The 17,104-nt window shown below is 40.7% G+C and overlaps 1 protein-coding gene across 1 annotated transcript in view; it reads right to left on the bottom strand.

Annotated features, from left to right (window-relative positions):
• Positions 1-17,104, bottom strand: part of WDR33 (WD repeat domain 33) — a 68,440-nt gene that overhangs the window by 2,730 nt on the left and 48,606 nt on the right. Inside the window, exons 8-22 of the mRNA XM_056498262.1 lie at positions 15,810-15,936; positions 15,078-15,232; positions 14,886-14,964; positions 14,277-14,387; positions 13,399-13,493; positions 13,198-13,206; positions 12,496-12,582; positions 12,119-12,258; positions 11,614-11,766; positions 10,209-11,252; positions 6,471-6,573; positions 5,753-6,215; positions 2,107-2,273; positions 1,880-1,972; positions 950-1,135 (exon numbers count right to left, since the gene is read on the bottom strand). Coding sequence (XP_056354237.1) covers positions 950-1,135; positions 1,880-1,972; positions 2,107-2,273; positions 5,753-6,215; positions 6,471-6,573; positions 10,209-11,252; positions 11,614-11,766; positions 12,119-12,258; positions 12,496-12,582; positions 13,198-13,206; positions 13,399-13,493; positions 14,277-14,387; positions 14,886-14,964; positions 15,078-15,232; positions 15,810-15,936 — 3,012 coding nt within the window. The remainder of the gene's footprint in view (positions 1-949; positions 1,136-1,879; positions 1,973-2,106; positions 2,274-5,752; positions 6,216-6,470; positions 6,574-10,208; positions 11,253-11,613; positions 11,767-12,118; positions 12,259-12,495; positions 12,583-13,197; positions 13,207-13,398; positions 13,494-14,276; positions 14,388-14,885; positions 14,965-15,077; positions 15,233-15,809; positions 15,937-17,104) is intronic.

Raw genomic sequence — 17,104 nt, 5'->3', positions numbered from 1 at the left:
TAGGAAAGAATGGAGAAAGTGGAACAAATCCATGAGAACTGTAGAAATCCAGTTACAGCACATCTTAAATAGTGTGTGCAATTCCTAGTTACCTCAATTAATTTAGAAAAGGATAATTTAAAACTCAAAATAGCACATACAGACTAACAAGGATAGTGAAAGATACAGAACAACTTCTAGAAAGAATAAATAGATCAGACCTCTGACTTGGAGAAGAGCTGGCTCACACTGCAAGTGGTGGAGTTCAGTGCAATCAGAGGCTGGCATTCAGTAATAACAGGAACCAACATTCAACTTAATTACAACACAAGACATCAAATTAAATTAGTGAATGATAAATACAGATCAAGGGAAAAACATTTTCCCTCCTTTTTTTTTAAAGCATGTTCTACTGCAGTTAAGTTTTAGAAGTGTATCCATGGATGTTGTGTATATCAAAAGTTTATATGATTCTTAAAGCAATTAGAGAAGTACATGAACGGTAACTAGAAAGCCATTAAATATGAAAATAGTATTTTAGCAAGTCAGATTTTCAGAGGTTTAGAGAGCACTTCAGGGACATATCACTCCAGGCTCAATATTCTTGTATTTGAGTTAAAGGATAACATCACAAGCATTAATATTAATAAACAATTATTCTGAAAATGAGGGGGGGAAAATGCTCTTAATGAGTTTTCCAGCTGGAGTAACAAGGAACCAAAAACCAACTACTTTTGAAGAGGGCCATAAAGAATTGGATTCTGCAGTGCTGTAGACAAGATTTGGATTTGATGTTTGAAAATCCCTCTGTTCCTATGTTCCTGTAAGACTGATCTTTAACTTCCCAGCTGGTAAATTCAAATATTTACCAGCTCAGCTTTATCCCCTTTGAATGAGAAGTTCTGGATAAACTTAATGCTGAAAACACATGCCAGTGTTATTAAGGGTTCCAATCAAAGGGGCTTTTTACCTTTGCCCCTCTCCTCTGGAGGTCCCCCTGGAGCATCCATGTCTCTGTGGTCAGAGGTTCCCGGTCCGTCGTGCCAGGGACGTTTCCGTGGTGGCAGTGAGGCCATGTCCATGCCCTGGAGTGAAGAGGAACGTTCTCTGTTGGCTGGAGAGTGCCCATCGTGAGGAGGGTGGTCTGGACGAGGACCTGTGCATGAAAACACAGGATAAGTAATGTTCATTGGATCATTATTCCTCATTTTTGAAGGCAGGCACATAAATTTACAAACTGCCTACACTGTTTGAAGTTAAAATTACGTAAAGTTTCTCCTCTAGCCCGTTTTTTAGTAAAAAAGCTAAAGGTAAAACAGATTTTAAAGATGATGGGAAAAAAAAACCTGGCAGATGCAAAGTCTTCTTTCCAGTATAAAATACTTTGATATATTTTAGAGACAATCACACCTTCATTTATTTGTAATTTGTGCTTTGTTTCCCATGACATTCTACAGGTCTGTCTTGCCCCATATGGGGTTGCCTTTAGTAAATAACTGTAAATATAAGCTGTCAGACATTGCAGCTGAAAAGACAGCAACACAGAAAAAGATGACTGTTGGCATTAATATACATATTAAAAAAAACCCCATGACGTGTGATTCAGTCATCCAGAGGTGACAATTGCCTGGGCAGTTCTGGACTGTACAAGAACACAACTGAAAATGAAGGCTTTGAGGCCACAATTACTTTTGTTCAGTAAGACAGCTGTATTTAGAGCCACTTAAATTCTGTATAGTTATTTTTTCCTAAATTTAAAAGACCAAAGAACTGCATTTGGCTTTCCTCATGGTAACATACTGGTAACACAAATGAGGTAGAGGAAAAAGACACAATTTTTAAATTTTTTTTTTTAAGTTATTATATCGTAGAAGTCTAAAAACCTCACCAAATTTTTTACCTGGTTCTCTGTTTCCATCCCAGGATTCTGGTTTTCTCCCTCCTTCAAAGCGTGGGAATTCATCTGGAGTAGGAAGCAAACCCTTCCGAGCTCCTGAGCAGTAAGAGAAGCAAGGGACAGGAGTGAGAAGAGACACTGTATTCATGGAAATAATGTCATCTGCCCAAGAAATGCCTTTCCTTCCTCAACCTTGTATTTCTGTGTGGAACAACATTCCTTGCCCTTACCTCTTGGAGCACCTCGACCTCGCCCCCGAGCACCATGGTCCCTTCCTCTGGAGTTTTCATCTGGAGAGTCAAAAGCATCATCTGGCCCAAAATCTTCAGGGCCAGGAAATCCATCTCTGCCCCTGGGTCCCCGGCCCTCATGTCTCGAGGGTCCTCCTCTTCGGAAGCTACAAGAAAGAACATGATACAAATGTGGTTTTTAGGCATCATTGAGTCAGCTTCAGTTTAATTATCAACTAATTTCTAAACTGTTTTACTTAATGCTACAGCATATACAGTTACTAGAACAGGATTTGTAGGTGGGAAAGTGCTCGTTTCTGCCTTTGAGCACTTTGATAGTAAGCTTTGTAATTTTCCTCTCATAATTCCTTCCACTGATGATGTTGGCTTTTCACACAAGAAAAATATTATTAAACATACTGCATTCATTTAATGAGAAGGTGGGAAAAACAACTGATGAGTGATGATAGATACAAGGTGAGGTGAGGCAAGGAAAAGTGTAAGTGAATTCCCCCTAATTCTGATGGTCTTACATTCCCATTCCATTTCTTTCTTTCCATTTCCATGATAAAACAAACTGAAAACATAGAAACAATGAGAGTCGTGGCTATAACAAAAAATTACAGGATCTCATTCCTATTAATTCTATTATTCTTTTGCCAGACAATTCTCCTTTTCATTCCATTCTTCAAAGTTTACAATTTTAGCAAAGGCATCTAGACTGCCTTTGGATCTGTAGGCACAGTGAAGGCTGAACAGAGCACAGTGGCATTCTGCAACCTGAAGCAGTTCATCCAACTGCAGTACTGAATTTTGTGTAATTATGACCCTGAAGCTGATAAATGCTGTCTAGTAAGTACCACTGGATCTTCAGGAATTTGCCACAATTGGATTCTGCACTGCATCTAAACTGAGTACAACTTGTCCAGTGCCACACTGGGGGCTTGGACAGCTCTTCAGAGAGGAGAATGGCTCTTGCTGAGCTGTCAGTGCCATGCCAGGTAAGCCTGCAGCTGGCTGTGTGAGTAACTAGCAGTCCTGTTCCTGACACGAGCAGTTCAAACACCTGGAGTGTTTGCAAAGCACAGCCCTGCCCTGTGAGGGCTGTGCTGCAAAGGCTGCCTGCCTCAGTCACAGCCTGGCTCAGGTGCTCAGGTGGTGCCACCCCAAGCTGCTCTGCCCACCCTCAGTGACAGCACACTCCTTGCCCAGTCACAGGTGCCTCCCACCTCCCCACTGTTCCCAGTTCCACACTGGCTGAACTGGAAGCACAGCAGTGTTCCCATGGTGTTGGCTGTGTGCAGCATCCCCTTCCCCAGCTCATTAACGACACAGTGCATCCTATTACAAGCAAAACTTTAGATACTTTTATTTAGAATTTTAACAACATTAACCTTTTAATTACAAATTTAAATATTTTAACAGTAGTCATAACACAATACAATATTTTTAAACTTTTACATTGTTTTTAATAAAAAACAATAGGTCTGTCTCCACCTCCCAGAAAACAAACACAATACAGAGAGGAGGCTGCTGTGCCTGTACAGGTACAACAGTGGATGGAGGAGTGCTTTGCATGGCCCATGAACCATTTACATTAACCTGGATGGTTTGGGAAAACAAACTCAACAGTTTCAGGTACAAATGGTTCAAATAATCACAGAGCAGTATTGTTTAGCCTTGAAACAGCACAGTCCTCTAGAGGTTTCTTAGAGGGCCTCCTGCTTTAATACTGATATGGTGTGATTTGACTTAGCTTGGAAATTACCAAGATTTTCAACAAGAGGCCCCAGGGCTGCAGGAACAGGGCCTTTCCTATTTCAGGCAACTCATGGACACAGCTGAGTTTTGAAATCTACAATACCTATGCCTGCCACAGCTCCTAATATTGTGTTATGGATATCCTTATTTGCCTTTTCACATCAGTCACACATCAAACCCTGCCTTGCATCGGGTTCAGTTCCTGTTTGACTGCTCTCACATCTTCTTCCCCGAGGCCTAGGACCTTATTGTACACAACTACACACTGTGCAGATTAGCAGGCAGGAAGAGGCAGGTCTCTGCAGTAGAAGCATCATGTTGATATGCACAGGTAGAGTAAGAACAGGACAGGGATGAAAAGGATGGGAAATTAGAGAGAAACACACATACACACATTTGCCTCTCATGCTTGATCAAACCAGTTACAATCTTAGTTTCAAACCAAGTCAGCTAAACAAGTGGCTGGGATTAAGTCCACCACAACATCTGCAGTAAATGGCACCTAGTTCACCTTCATTCCAAGAAAATCATCAAATTTACAAGCACAGTGAGCCTTTTAGAGCCCTGTGCCATTTAATTTCAAACTTTTTGGGCAAACACTTGTACTCTGATAAATAAAATACTTAGATTTACAGGTCACAAGGTTCTTGTTTCCCTTCCTGAAACTTTTTTAAAAATCAGGACCATAATAAAATATTTTCCAGTCCCTAAGCATTTTCAATATAAGATTTGAAAAATCTCCACTGAGCTTCTAAAAGTCTTGTCTGCTGTGTCTTTTAGAGTTCTGTGATGCAGACCATTGGACCACTGGACCATCCAACTGGATTTTCTCTCTAGCTTTACTTTTAAAAAATGGCTTTAATTGTTACCTTCTTTTAGTTACTGTTCATTTCTTTTCATACTCTTCACACAAAAGGAAGTTACATCTTACAGAGCTAGGTAGAAAATAGCTAAAAGAAGAGCTGTATAGATGCAAAGTAAAAGGAATGTAAGAAAATGATTAAAAAGGCAACTAAAACACACAAAATTCACATTATGTGGAGACCACAGCATATTTGTACAAGCACACATTCTTATACATAGAGGGTTGGTGGTCAGTGAGAGGCATAGACCTCGGAGGCCAAATTTCACTTAATTAAACTAACATAAATCTGGAGCAATTTTGCTGATAGTTAAATTCAGAGACAGCATTAATTCCTCCATATTTATATTGGTAGCTAAAAATAAATTTATCCCTTTGTGATTTATTTGAAGATTGTGAGCAATGACAAGGACATTGCTGTAAATCGGATTATTTTTGAGTTCTTCACTTGGCATTAAGAAATAAGTCAGATAGAGAAATAAAATTTCTACAAGCAAACGCATGAAAAAATAGTCTCGACAGTCCAACAGATGCTGTAACTCTGTCCCTTCTATCTGGCAGTCAGATCACTGTTCCTGCTCCTTACAAGGACATTGCATCTCATCCTACAGTCTCTACAGTCATGCTGTAGTTTGTGACTGGAGACAGAATCTCAAAATCCACTTCTAGTGTTCAAAAGTTTTTCACTTTAACCTTTAAGTCTCCTCTCAATTTTCATCAAAACGGTCTCAGGTCTTCATCCTGTGTCACTGGATCTTCTCTACAAACTTTCCCCCTTCTCTTTACTTACTGTTTAAAGACATGGAAGCTGCTGTGTACAATGACCATTTTTCAAGTTTTCTTCTATTACTGAATGATTTTTATGGACTCTATACTCAGGTATATTAGAGTTTTCATTTCCTTATTGGTTTCCAGTTTATAAATCTGAAACAGATAGACTCCTTAATGAAAAGGAAACCAGGAATAAAAGAGTTCCCTCTATTTACCCTTCAACCCAAGAAAGAGAAATGGATTTATTCTTACCTCTCATCCCGCCTTCCTCGGAAGCGTGCGTCCTCAGGATCCCGTGGGTATCTGTCATCCGAAGGTCTCCGTCCTTCCCAAGCCCCGGGAGGCCCACGGTTGGAACCGCCTCCTTCAAATTCCCTGTGGTCAGGAGGAAAGGGAGGCCCAGGCCCGCCTCGCCTCCATTTCTCATCCTGCAGCGGCGGGCCTCCTCTCCCCTCGAACTCCCGCAGTCGGTGGCCGAATCTCTTGTCCGGGTGGAAATCGTCGCGGAAGTCGTCGGGCCGATCGAAGTCGTCGTGGAAGTCGGGGTGAGGGCCCCGCCGGTCGGGCATGCCCCTGCTGTCCCTGCCGTCGCTCCAGTCCTGCCCCCCTCGGAACAGGCCCCTCTCGGGGCCGTGCTCGGGGCCGCCGCTGTTCTGCTCGTGCCGTCGCTCCGACAGCGGGCCCAGGTGATGGTTGGGGGGCCCGCGGGCATCGCCTTCGGGGACAAAAAGGATCTCAGCAACCATTTCTAAATCACTTCAGCATGCTCTACTTCATACACTTCTAGAAAGCACATGGGATACGTTTCACATTAAACACTATTTCTGGGAAATGTTTTCCTGTGTATGCCAGCCCACATCCATGGAAGCTGTTCTCCCAGCCACGGCCCTGCACTGTGCTCCAGCCATTTCCCCCCGGGTGCACTGCACTGGGACAGCCCCTCACAGGAACAGGCAATAGAATTAATTACCTTTATTAAGGCCAGGACCTTGGTTGTGAGGGCCCAGACGACCTTGTCCTCCTTGCTGCCCCAGGCCTGGTATCAGAGGAGGAGGACCTGGGTTCTGGCCATCCTGTGAGCATGTAACAAGAAAAGCCACGTGAATTGCCATGTGTAATTAAACATTTTGGTAAGAGTGCAAAACAATTTTCTTCCCATGAAGTCTGTATCTGCACAGGTTGTACAACAGAAAGAGCTCATGTTCCAATGGTTTCAGCCTCAGTTTTCAGACATTCACATCTGTAATGCTTCAGTCACTGAGAAACACCATTTTATAGGAAACAGCATTTCAGGTATTCACATTTTACCTGTTACAGCCAAAGATGATAAAGCTCATATTCTTTCAGAGTATGAGTATTCTATAAAAGTATGTATTGAATTTATTGAGTATTTGATACAAATATTCCATTCCTCTAGATGAGGAAAATGTGTAAATTTGTTTGAAAAATATCAGGTACTAATTTATAGGCAGTTAAAGAGCTTCACAGACCAAAGACTTCATTTGGAAATGAACAAAAAAGAGAAATTATATATATATGTAAAAAAGTATCAAGAATGTTGGGATGAGAAACAACAACAGGGCCATAAGAGAACCTCTTCTCTAAACTTCTGTAAGTTGTTAACAAAGAAACACATGAGTTTTAATTTTAACATGATGGCAAAGTTCATTTTTCTTCATTTAGGATTAAAAAAAGCAGAGTGGGCAGAGTTTTGTGTGCTTTATGTGATCCCAAAGGAAAAAAAAAGCATATTAAGTCTTTTGGTATTTTGTCTCATTTTTTGTGAATTTTAAAGAATAAAACAATGCTCTTTAAATTCAGCTGTTGTCACAGACTCATGAAAGATTTTGACAGGTACCAAATTTACAGGACCTGCTGTGGTGACACTGGTTGGAAAACTGTGTTTGGACAATGCTCTGATTCTGCCTTCCAACAGCACAGGCCTGACAAAAAGTCATCATTTGGAGTTTGTGCTTGACTGGAACTGAAAAGGGACATGTACAGAATTTACACTGCAGCTATAAAATCCAATAACAAAAATATGAACCAGAGCTGAAACCTGCAGGACTGCAATACAAAGCTTCCTTAAGCTGACATGACCAAAAAGCCAATCCTTCTCAAACCCTTACTAGAAACCCTAAAAATGTAATTTTTTCCTAGACATGTCAAGTATGCAAGATTTAGACTTGGCCTTCACATTGACTTGTTAAAACCCCTCCAGACTGCAGCCTGGAAATATTTAAAGACCTGTACTCCAGCACATCATTGGACCATAACACTGCTTAACTTCTCCATGAATCAAAGTGAAATAATTTTAATGCTCTAAATTTATTTTGGAGAAACACTACCTTTTTGTTTCTGGTTGCAGAGAAGCAGAAAGTTTATCTGTGCATTTACTTCATCATATCTTGAAGTATCATTTTAAATTAAAAATTTATATTCAACTGCAATGTAGGTGATAAACACAAGAAAGCACACAAATATGTACTACAAACTTAACAGTTGTATTGAGTAATTTTGTAAGAATGTTGGAAAAATAAGCAAAATAAAAGATCTGGCTTAATGCCCAATTAAAAAAAAAGAAAAACAAAATCCCCCAAAATACTTTCCTAGTGATGGAATGTTGACTTGAGTCCAGAACAAATCCATCCTCTTATTAGGTAAGAGCCAGCTATCACAGTGATTCTGCTGTTCCTGACCAAAACCCTGCTGGAGTTCCAGGATTTCCCATATATTTAGCAGATACTTGCTTAAAATAAATTTTATGGAACTTCTTCCATTTATGGAAGTGTTTAACCAAAGCAGCAGTTTTTAGCACTCAGTAAATAACTCTCCTTGGCAGAAACCTTGGTTACAAACAATTGTGCTTTACCAAGCTGGGAACACAGACCCTTAAATCTGCATTTTCATGGGATTTTTGTTTCAAATTAATCCCAGGCCTCAAACTGCTTGAACTGGAAAATATGCAGAGTTTAGAAAGAGGTACTTTACTAAAAGTTGAAAATGGCCTTGTGTATCCCAGCAAACCTCTGCTTCCAGGGTACAGCCAGTGCAGGTAACAGTGAGATCTTACATGGTGATTACCCTTACAATTATCTGTATTTGTTGTGTATTAATGTCACAAGCCATTAATAAAGCAGATATTCACACACTTCTGCTACTGAAAAGGAACACAAGTGATTTATACAAGTTTACAGAAGAAAAAAGCGAAATCCAGAACACAAAACAAACTAAAGTCTATTGTTTAAAAAAAAATCACAGATTGGACCTTTTCAAACAGGAATTACTGCTGTATTCATATTACAAAGAAGCAAAATGGAGCAAAACTTTATGACATCATGAATTTAAAAATACAGTAATTTTTAAAAGCCATCACCATACTAAAGGTGCAGCACAAGGAAGGAAGAATAGTCTAAAACACCTCACTATGTCATTTTTAAGTATGTGTAAAAGGCTTTAAGATAGCAGTATCCAAAGAAAATAACCAGCCACCTGTCAAAAGCACCCTACTGAATTCCAAACAGCGTCAGTGGCAAGGGCAGACAAGGACAGTCCTCCACAAACATGGTAATTATTCTTAAAGAAAAATGAGTCTCCCTGGGATAGCAACAAGAAACAATTCTGCTGGTTTAAGTTACACAGTTGGGGAACCAACACTGTTTGTGTAACTTGGATACTTTGGAAATCTTAGCAACAGTGGCACATTAACAGCCTTCTGGAGGGAATTTATAGATTTGTAAGGAAAAAAGCTTCAAATAAACCCACAACTTGTGGGCTACTCTGCTTCAATCTGAAAGGAATCCCTGAGCTAAAGCTCATTTGAATATTCAGTTCCTCATTGTGATTGGTACTGGACTACACATTAAGTACTCTGCATGTCTAAAGTTTTGACAGAAACTATTGAGTGCAGGTCTAAAAGAGACAATTCTGGTTAAAAAACACACCACACTTTTTTCAGTCAAGTAGGTTTTTTTCCCAAACTTCCCTTTCAAAATTCACCTAGAACTGAAGACAGCTGAGACAAAGTACAGAACTGGTGCTATCCAGCTAGGAACTTAGGAGAGGTAATAACCACATATGTGATGTGTAGTAGAGCAGGAAATGGGAAGTGCTGTGTCCCTCTGTATCCCCCTCCTCTTAGAATCAACTGTTAAGTGCAACCAGACCTAAGCTGGTTCCAGGTGTGCCAGCATCTATGGTAAATTCATCCCATAGTTTGGATTAACTACTCTGGACAACTGAGAGTTGGCAACACCTCGCTTTAATTAATATATATGTCTTTTCTTATGTTCAGTTTCTTGAAATTTTACTTTTATTAGTCTACTCCCCAGGAAATAACTCACTTAAGACAGATCAGTGTGTTTAATTAAAAATAAAAAAAAGTCTCTCTTAAGGTTACATATTTTCATAGCAGACTGGTTTCTGTACTACTATTCCCAATAATCCCTTTTCCACAGTTACCTGTCAGAGAATCATGAACAGTTTGGGTTGGAAGTGACCTTAAAGATCCCCCTGCCATGGGTAGGGAGACCTGCCGTTTCCAAGCTACAGAACCCTTTTTATTACCACTTCAATTTTCCTGAAGCCTCAGTCCTGCAAGGAATAGCTAACCTCCATTCTCCTAGCCCCTGCTGTGTATTTCTGTTGCACAGGCAGTTACTATTCCCACATTCTGAACCCTCCCCTTGTTCCACAGACCCCCACGTACCTGATTGAAGGGGGGACGAGGCCCGTCCCCCAGCAGAGGCGTTTTCTGCTGCTGGAAGGGCAGAGGGCCCTGGGAAGGATGCGGCCCCCTGGAAGGGTTGGGCTGTCCCTGAGGTCCTTGCATGTTTCCTTGAGGCCCCACCAAAGAGCCCTGTGGAGGTCCCTGCTGGCCCTGGGGACCAGGTGGCCCACGCATTTCTTGTGGCGGCCCCAGCATTGAGCCTTGAGGCGGGGGTCCCTGAAGGCCCCGCATCTCCTGCGGACCGTGTCCTAGTAAACCACTTTGCATATGAGGACCTCTCATTTCTTGTGGATGACCCATCATCATCCCCTGTGGATTAGGTCCCTGGTTATCTCTGGGCCCTGGTGGACCCTGCATCCCTCTTGGATTAAGTCCCATCAAAGGCCCTTGGGATATGGGGCCCTGCATCCCTTGAGATCCCGGGGCTCCTTGCATGCCGTGAGGAAGAGGTCCTTGCATTCCTCGTGGACCAGGTGGCCCCTGCATTCCTTGCCCTCCAGGGGGACCCTGAGGACCCAGGTGACCTTGTGGGCCAGGGGGGCCCTGCGGTCCCAAGTGAGTCTGAGACCCAGGCATGCCCTGCGGCCCCAAGTGTCCCTGGGGGCCACCACTACCCTGTGGACCTGGCCCCATTGGCCCATGGGGGCCTGGATGTCTCTGCATTCCTTGATGTCCATGTAAATCCTGAGGCCGTGGCATTCCTTGTGGAGGCCCTTGGGGGCCTGGAGGTCCTTGTGGTCCCATGAACCCTTGTGGACCTCCAGCTCCTTGGTGTAATGGACCTTGAGGTCCTATTTGTCCTTGGGGTCCCGGAGGTCTGAACTGTCCTTGTGGACCAGGAGGTCCCATCTGAGGCATATTCATTGGCATCTGCTGAGGTGGAAGGGGCTGCTGAAACCCTTGAGGCATCTGTGACATTGGGCCTTGCCCTGGGAAAGGCTGAGGTCCATGGAGAGATCCTCCTGGGGGCGGTGGCTGCACTTGCTCAGCTTGCTTTTGTGCAAGTCTCTCAATTTTCAGTTGCTGTTTAAAAAATGAGACACAGAAAATCAACTAAGAAGTATGCTACAACTAAAAATCAGAAGCAGTCATCCCATTTCACAGGAATTTGAGAATGTTTTTCTTGTAATTAACAGAAATAACTAATTAAAGAGAAATTACTAACTGAACAGACCCACTGGTAAACTGAGATGTGGGGCCTCAGCGAGGGTTTCACATCCTCATGCATTAAGTGCAATATCCTGTTCAGTTACATTTCTTCTAAAAAGGTGAAAACAGCTAAACAGGTGAAACTGCTGCAGGAAGCTGCTCACTTTAGTGAAGTCCAAGTCTGTCATAGAAAGGACTACAGCAAACCTCTTAATCTCTGTGCTTCCACACATACCTCCAGGAGTTGTGGGTTTGTGTACTGAAGTGCTGCCATTTCCTGCTCAATCTCTGCCTGTGATTTCTTTTTCTCCTCCAGCTTAATATCCTCCTTTCTGTCATTCAATGGCTCAGGTGGGGGAGGCAAAGGAACTTTATTTTGCATCCATGCCTATAAACATTAGGGAACACAAGATTAATTCTGTAGAACAATGTGTGTGCAAAACATTGCTCAGTGAGAAAGGATATGCTGAAACATTTTGTAGAATGGATACTTGAAAGTAAAAATAATGCTGAATAAAACTTCCATATCTTCTAAGTATTTCCCAGGTACAGATACAAGATAGAAGGTATTTAATAAAATATTTTATGCTTAAATAGTAATTAAACTAGCTACTGTAGTAAATTGCATTGGTTGTTGGTACAGGAGAGCTGATACCGAAAATCCAAAACATTTCAAAAGACACACACTTATTGAAGTTGGGAAAAGAATAGGTTCTGTTCACTGTGTATCAGGTATTTACCTGCTGAAACTGTGCTGGTATTGGTTTTGCATAGGGAACTTTTTTCTGTGGCACTTTCTTTTGGTCCTTTTGCATTACTTCCTCCATTCCCCAATCCAGTCCTGGGATTGTCATTTCAATGTCATTGGACTCATCTTTCCCTTTGGCACCAGGGAAACAATTCAGGGAAACAAAACAGAGCAATTCAGGCTTACACAAAAGATCCTTTATTTTTTTCACAGAGGTTTTCAGCTCATCCTTCTTTACATGGCAAATATGCACAACACAGAACTTTAGAAAAGAGCATCTGTGCTCCCAAAGAATATGAAAAGAATGAGAAAGAAGTCACACAGTATCTGGGTTGCTCAGGAGAGTACTTCCCCATAGCTATTACTTACCCATCTGCTCCTGCTCCATGGCTATTTTCAACTGTTCAGGTATTCCCATCCCAGGAATAACTGCCAGGCTGTTGGGCTCCAGATCATCTAGAGAAAAATTGTCTTTACATTACTATTTCATTCCTTCGGATTCTCACACACTTTTACCATTAGTATCATATTCCAATAGTAAATAGATATTTTACAACTGGTAGGTCACAATTTAGTTTCATACATGAATTACAGGATATTAAAATAATTGCAAGTCCAGATTCATAAATACACCCCAAAAGGTGAGAAACTATGTCTTCTCAGGAAGGTTACATTTAGGGTAGAAGCTCAGAAAAAAATAATAACCCATAACCAGTACTATTTTTGTTATAACAAACCAATATATTTTAAAATTTAACTTGTATTAAAGTGCTGCATTTTAATCCCCCCCCAAATAAACCCTAAATAATCAAAAATCTGAAGATGCAACTACAGGTGGTTGAGGCACACCATTGAGCTGGGCAATCCTGAGCAACCTAAAATTATTGAGATAAATCCTTAAGAGCAGAGTAAAGTTTAAACGTTTTAGAATTCTTATTGCTTTTCCTGTTGCAGTTCAGGACTGTGGGATGTCTTGAAGACAGATGAAGTTTCCAGGAAGAAAAGTAAACTGGAGACATTGCAAGAGGGAGAGCCAAACCTCCTTCCTGTGATTGACAGAGCAGGTCTTACCTCCTGGAGCTGTGGAAACAGAATAAAACCCATTGTTGGAATGATGATCACTGATAACACAGGGAGTAAAATCATCCTTAGGAAAAGGTATTTGTGTCCAAGTGGTCCCCAGTGCTATAATTCTGCTTCCTCACCTTACCCACAAGTGTCACCTAATGAGCTAGGCCTGTTCCTCACCCATATTGAGGAGAAATGCCTTACCATATTCCACACCATCCTCTGACATGCCAGGCAGCAGGTTCAAGTTGTAACGATCTCGCATTTTATCTCCAGGCCGATTCCTAGTCCAAAACTTGCTGTCAAAAGGAAGTGATATGATCTCATTAAAAGGTCAAGAGCACTAACAACTTTTAATCTAATTAATTCTTCCATTTAGAGTATAGTATCTTGATTACATAAGGACTCAACTCTTACTAAATCAAGTTCAGCTCTAGATCTGAACACAGGGTATGAGCTTCAAGCCAAAAAAAAAAACCCCAAAAAACCTTTCATAATGAATTACATAGTTACAAATTAGAAGATACTTCAAAGTGTAATGGGTTTAAGTACAAGGCATCAACGTCAGATCCTGAAAATAAATTTTTCTAGTCCATTCCAAAACTTTCTTGCTCAAGTATATTCTTTGTATGCACTAAATATACGCATGCACCCACAAAAAATTACTGCATTTATAAAATACACTATGTTTATAGCATGTCCCACCTAAAAACACAAACTACAGCCTCTGATGATGTCTGCAATGTGAAAAGACATGACCAATAGATGATCTGCAGGAAAAATTGCTGTGGAGATAGGAGTATTTATTCAGCAAGAAACAACAAGAATTCATTTTTTAAAAATTTCTTCAGTGGATTTAAAAGCTCCCACCAACCAAAATCAAGAAGTCAAGACTCTACCTTGTAACATAAAAAGTCAGTGCCATCTAGTCCTTCCTATCAACGTAAGTTGTGTCTCTGCTTTGGCCACTGGTTGTGTAACAGAACCATTCCAATCTATTTATTCACTGATGCCAAATGCTATTCTAGCTTCTAAAAGTAAATACATTCCCTTAGACCATCTCTGTAAATACTTGAAATTACCTGGTGTGATCATTTGAGCCTGAACACAGAATGTGTCCGAGGGGATGCCATGCCAGACTCCAGATCATTCCTTCATGGGCCATTTCCATTCCACCAACCTCCTTCTCAACCCTGATACATTAAAAACCAAAAAATTAAACATACACAGTTGAATGTCTCCTACAGCTACAAGACAAAACTTCTGCTATTCAGTTGTTGTTCATCCTCTAGCCCATATTTTGTCCAATTTTCTACTGGGTGAACTGATTGTTCCCCATGGTTTTAATAGGCAGTTCAGTAATGCAGGGATTTTTAATTGTACATTTACAACCAAAATAATTACAGCATCTCAGAAAAAGCTTTAAGAAACTAGGAGTTTCAACCATTCATCACCATCTCAACACATGGCTGGTTTTGTGCAAGCAATTGTATCCTTTATAGCACATTTCTACAGGACAACTTCATAAATGAAGCACATTAACAAATTCCTCAAGTACAGAGAAAAACTATTATCATAAATATGCAGGTTAAATAAAGACCCAAAAGGGTAAAGAGGTATTTTGTGTTATGTCTAACAGCTTGCACAGCTGACCAACATCTTCCCAACGTGCTGATGAAAATGCCACTTACCCAACATGCCAGAACAACAAGGAGCCATCAGACCCTCCACTGGCAAACAGCCCTTCGTGAACAGGATGCCAGGCCACAGCTAAAACACACAATAAGACACCATCAGAGTTGTAATACTAGGATTTCTAATGAATGGAAATAATTTTAATTCTTAATCTAAGCTTAATAATAGCAAATAAAAAAAATGATGACCTGTGGCCTCTTTCTTATGACCCCTGAAGACCTGAAGTTCTTCTTTCAGGTTCCGGATGTCGAAGAGTTTACAGAGATGGTCACGAGAAGCTGTCAGCAGCCAGTTGCCATTGAGATTCAGTTTCACCTCCATCACTGTGTTTTTGTGAGCATGTCTGCAAGAAGAGAGAAACAGAAACAGATTGTTTGTCATGAAACTGATTTCTCAGAAACAGGTAAAAATGTATCATTTGCCAGTCACAAATATTCAGGTGAATAACAAGGCAGTTCATGCTACTAAAGCAGAACACTGGGGCTCTCTGTGCAAAGGCCCAATGCTTTGATCCTGGCCTTTTGTACTGCAAAGCAACTGACAGCACTCCCTGAGACAGTCTCCAGTTACTCTGCATGTTTCTACTGCAGCATAAGAAAGCTTTCATCAGCCAGATGAAACACCTCGTTTGTTTTTCCCTGTCTCAGTCTGAATGAGAACTGTGTGACTAGATTGACTGTGAAGAAGAACAAAGAAAATTTAAATAATGAATATTAAAGTCTCAGTTTTCCAGATACAGAATTGTCTTAATTTAATCTCTGGATTTTCTGGCACAGCTAAAGCACTAACTTCATGTTTGAAGCAACTGTGTATAGCTGAAAAATTGTGAGGAAAAGAGTTAAGAAGCGAATTAAGAAAAAATTATTTTATAAAGTTAGCTTATATAAGAGAAAATCAAAAGTCTACGGGTAAGAACTTACAGTGTGGCAAGGCTCTGGCCAGTCTTTGGATCCCAGAACTTGATGGGCTGTTGGCTATCTTTACTTCCTGAAACAACCAATCCCTTTGTTGGATGCCAGTCAACACATTTCACATCTGCTCCATGGCCTGTTAAGAAGACAAAAATTGTCCATTCTGAGATTTCACAGACACTGAAAAATTACAGTGCACACCTTATAACTAATGTGAAACTGAATGAAAAACATCACAGAGCACAGGTTACAAAACATAAACTAAATAAAATATCTTCCAAGTTATTAAGCTTGTCTTCCTTCCACTAATTAATGGGAGCATTTTCTCCTCAGATTATGCCCTCATATCAACCTCACTGGAAAAATTATCTAAGAAGCTTCTGTTTAAATTGGCAATCTTTCCTTTAGATTTTGGTCTTATACAACTTCACAGTATTTTAAATGTAGCAACTGATGGAGCATTCATATGGAGGTGGTGAGGTAAAATGATTCTGTGACACTTCACTTTCAGTGAAAAACTGTAGACATATAAAGCAAATACCTATTTGTTCCTATCCTATCAGTACTATCCTTTTGCTGTCCTGTCAGAAAATAAGCAAAGAAATTATATAATGGATCTGAAAACTAAATCAGTATATGATGAAAAGAAACCTTATGAGATGTGATCTCTTACCAGTTTACAGGGATTCAGGTTTTCCCAAGGCTCAAGAGTTAACAAACTCTTGTGATATAATTTCCTTTTAAATTGACTGACCTTGAGAGAGAATCAGTGCTGTTCAGATGAGCTAAAAGCCATTAAAAAACCCCAAAAGGCCTGCTCCTGCTGCATGACTAAATGAGGTTTCTGAGGTTAACTATGGGAATTCAGAGAAGAAATAACAAACAGTGATTTCTTTCTCCAATCTCCCTCCACACCAGCCCACTTCAAGGGAAGGCCAACAGTAATAGCCCATCCCAGAGGCAGCATGCAGTAACTGAAGAAAAAAGCAATTTGAGAAAGGAGGCTCTGCCTGCAACATGAAAGCATGAGGTCATAAATGGAATAGAAGAATGGGAGCATGCTCCAGGAAAGAGGGCTCCCATCAAGTCAGACAGCTCCCACACAGACTGCTGTGCTACACAGTGAACCATGGAATTTAAACAGCACGAGCTGTCATAACACAGATCTCACTTTGACAAGGCATTAAAAATAAGTATCAGTTTTTCTGAGGCCACAGAAAAATTAAATTAGAATTGATGCCTTCCTGAGCCCTGAAATCACCAGCCAAGGTTTAAAAGGATACAAGCAGTTACTGTTTACTGAA

This window comes from Oenanthe melanoleuca, chromosome 9 (assembly GCF_029582105.1).
Source record: "Oenanthe melanoleuca isolate GR-GAL-2019-014 chromosome 9, OMel1.0, whole genome shotgun sequence".
Lineage (NCBI taxonomy): Eukaryota > Metazoa > Chordata > Aves > Passeriformes > Muscicapidae > Oenanthe > Oenanthe melanoleuca.
Note: the sequence above shows the minus strand (reverse complement) of the source record. Positions and strands in the feature narration are given on the sequence as shown.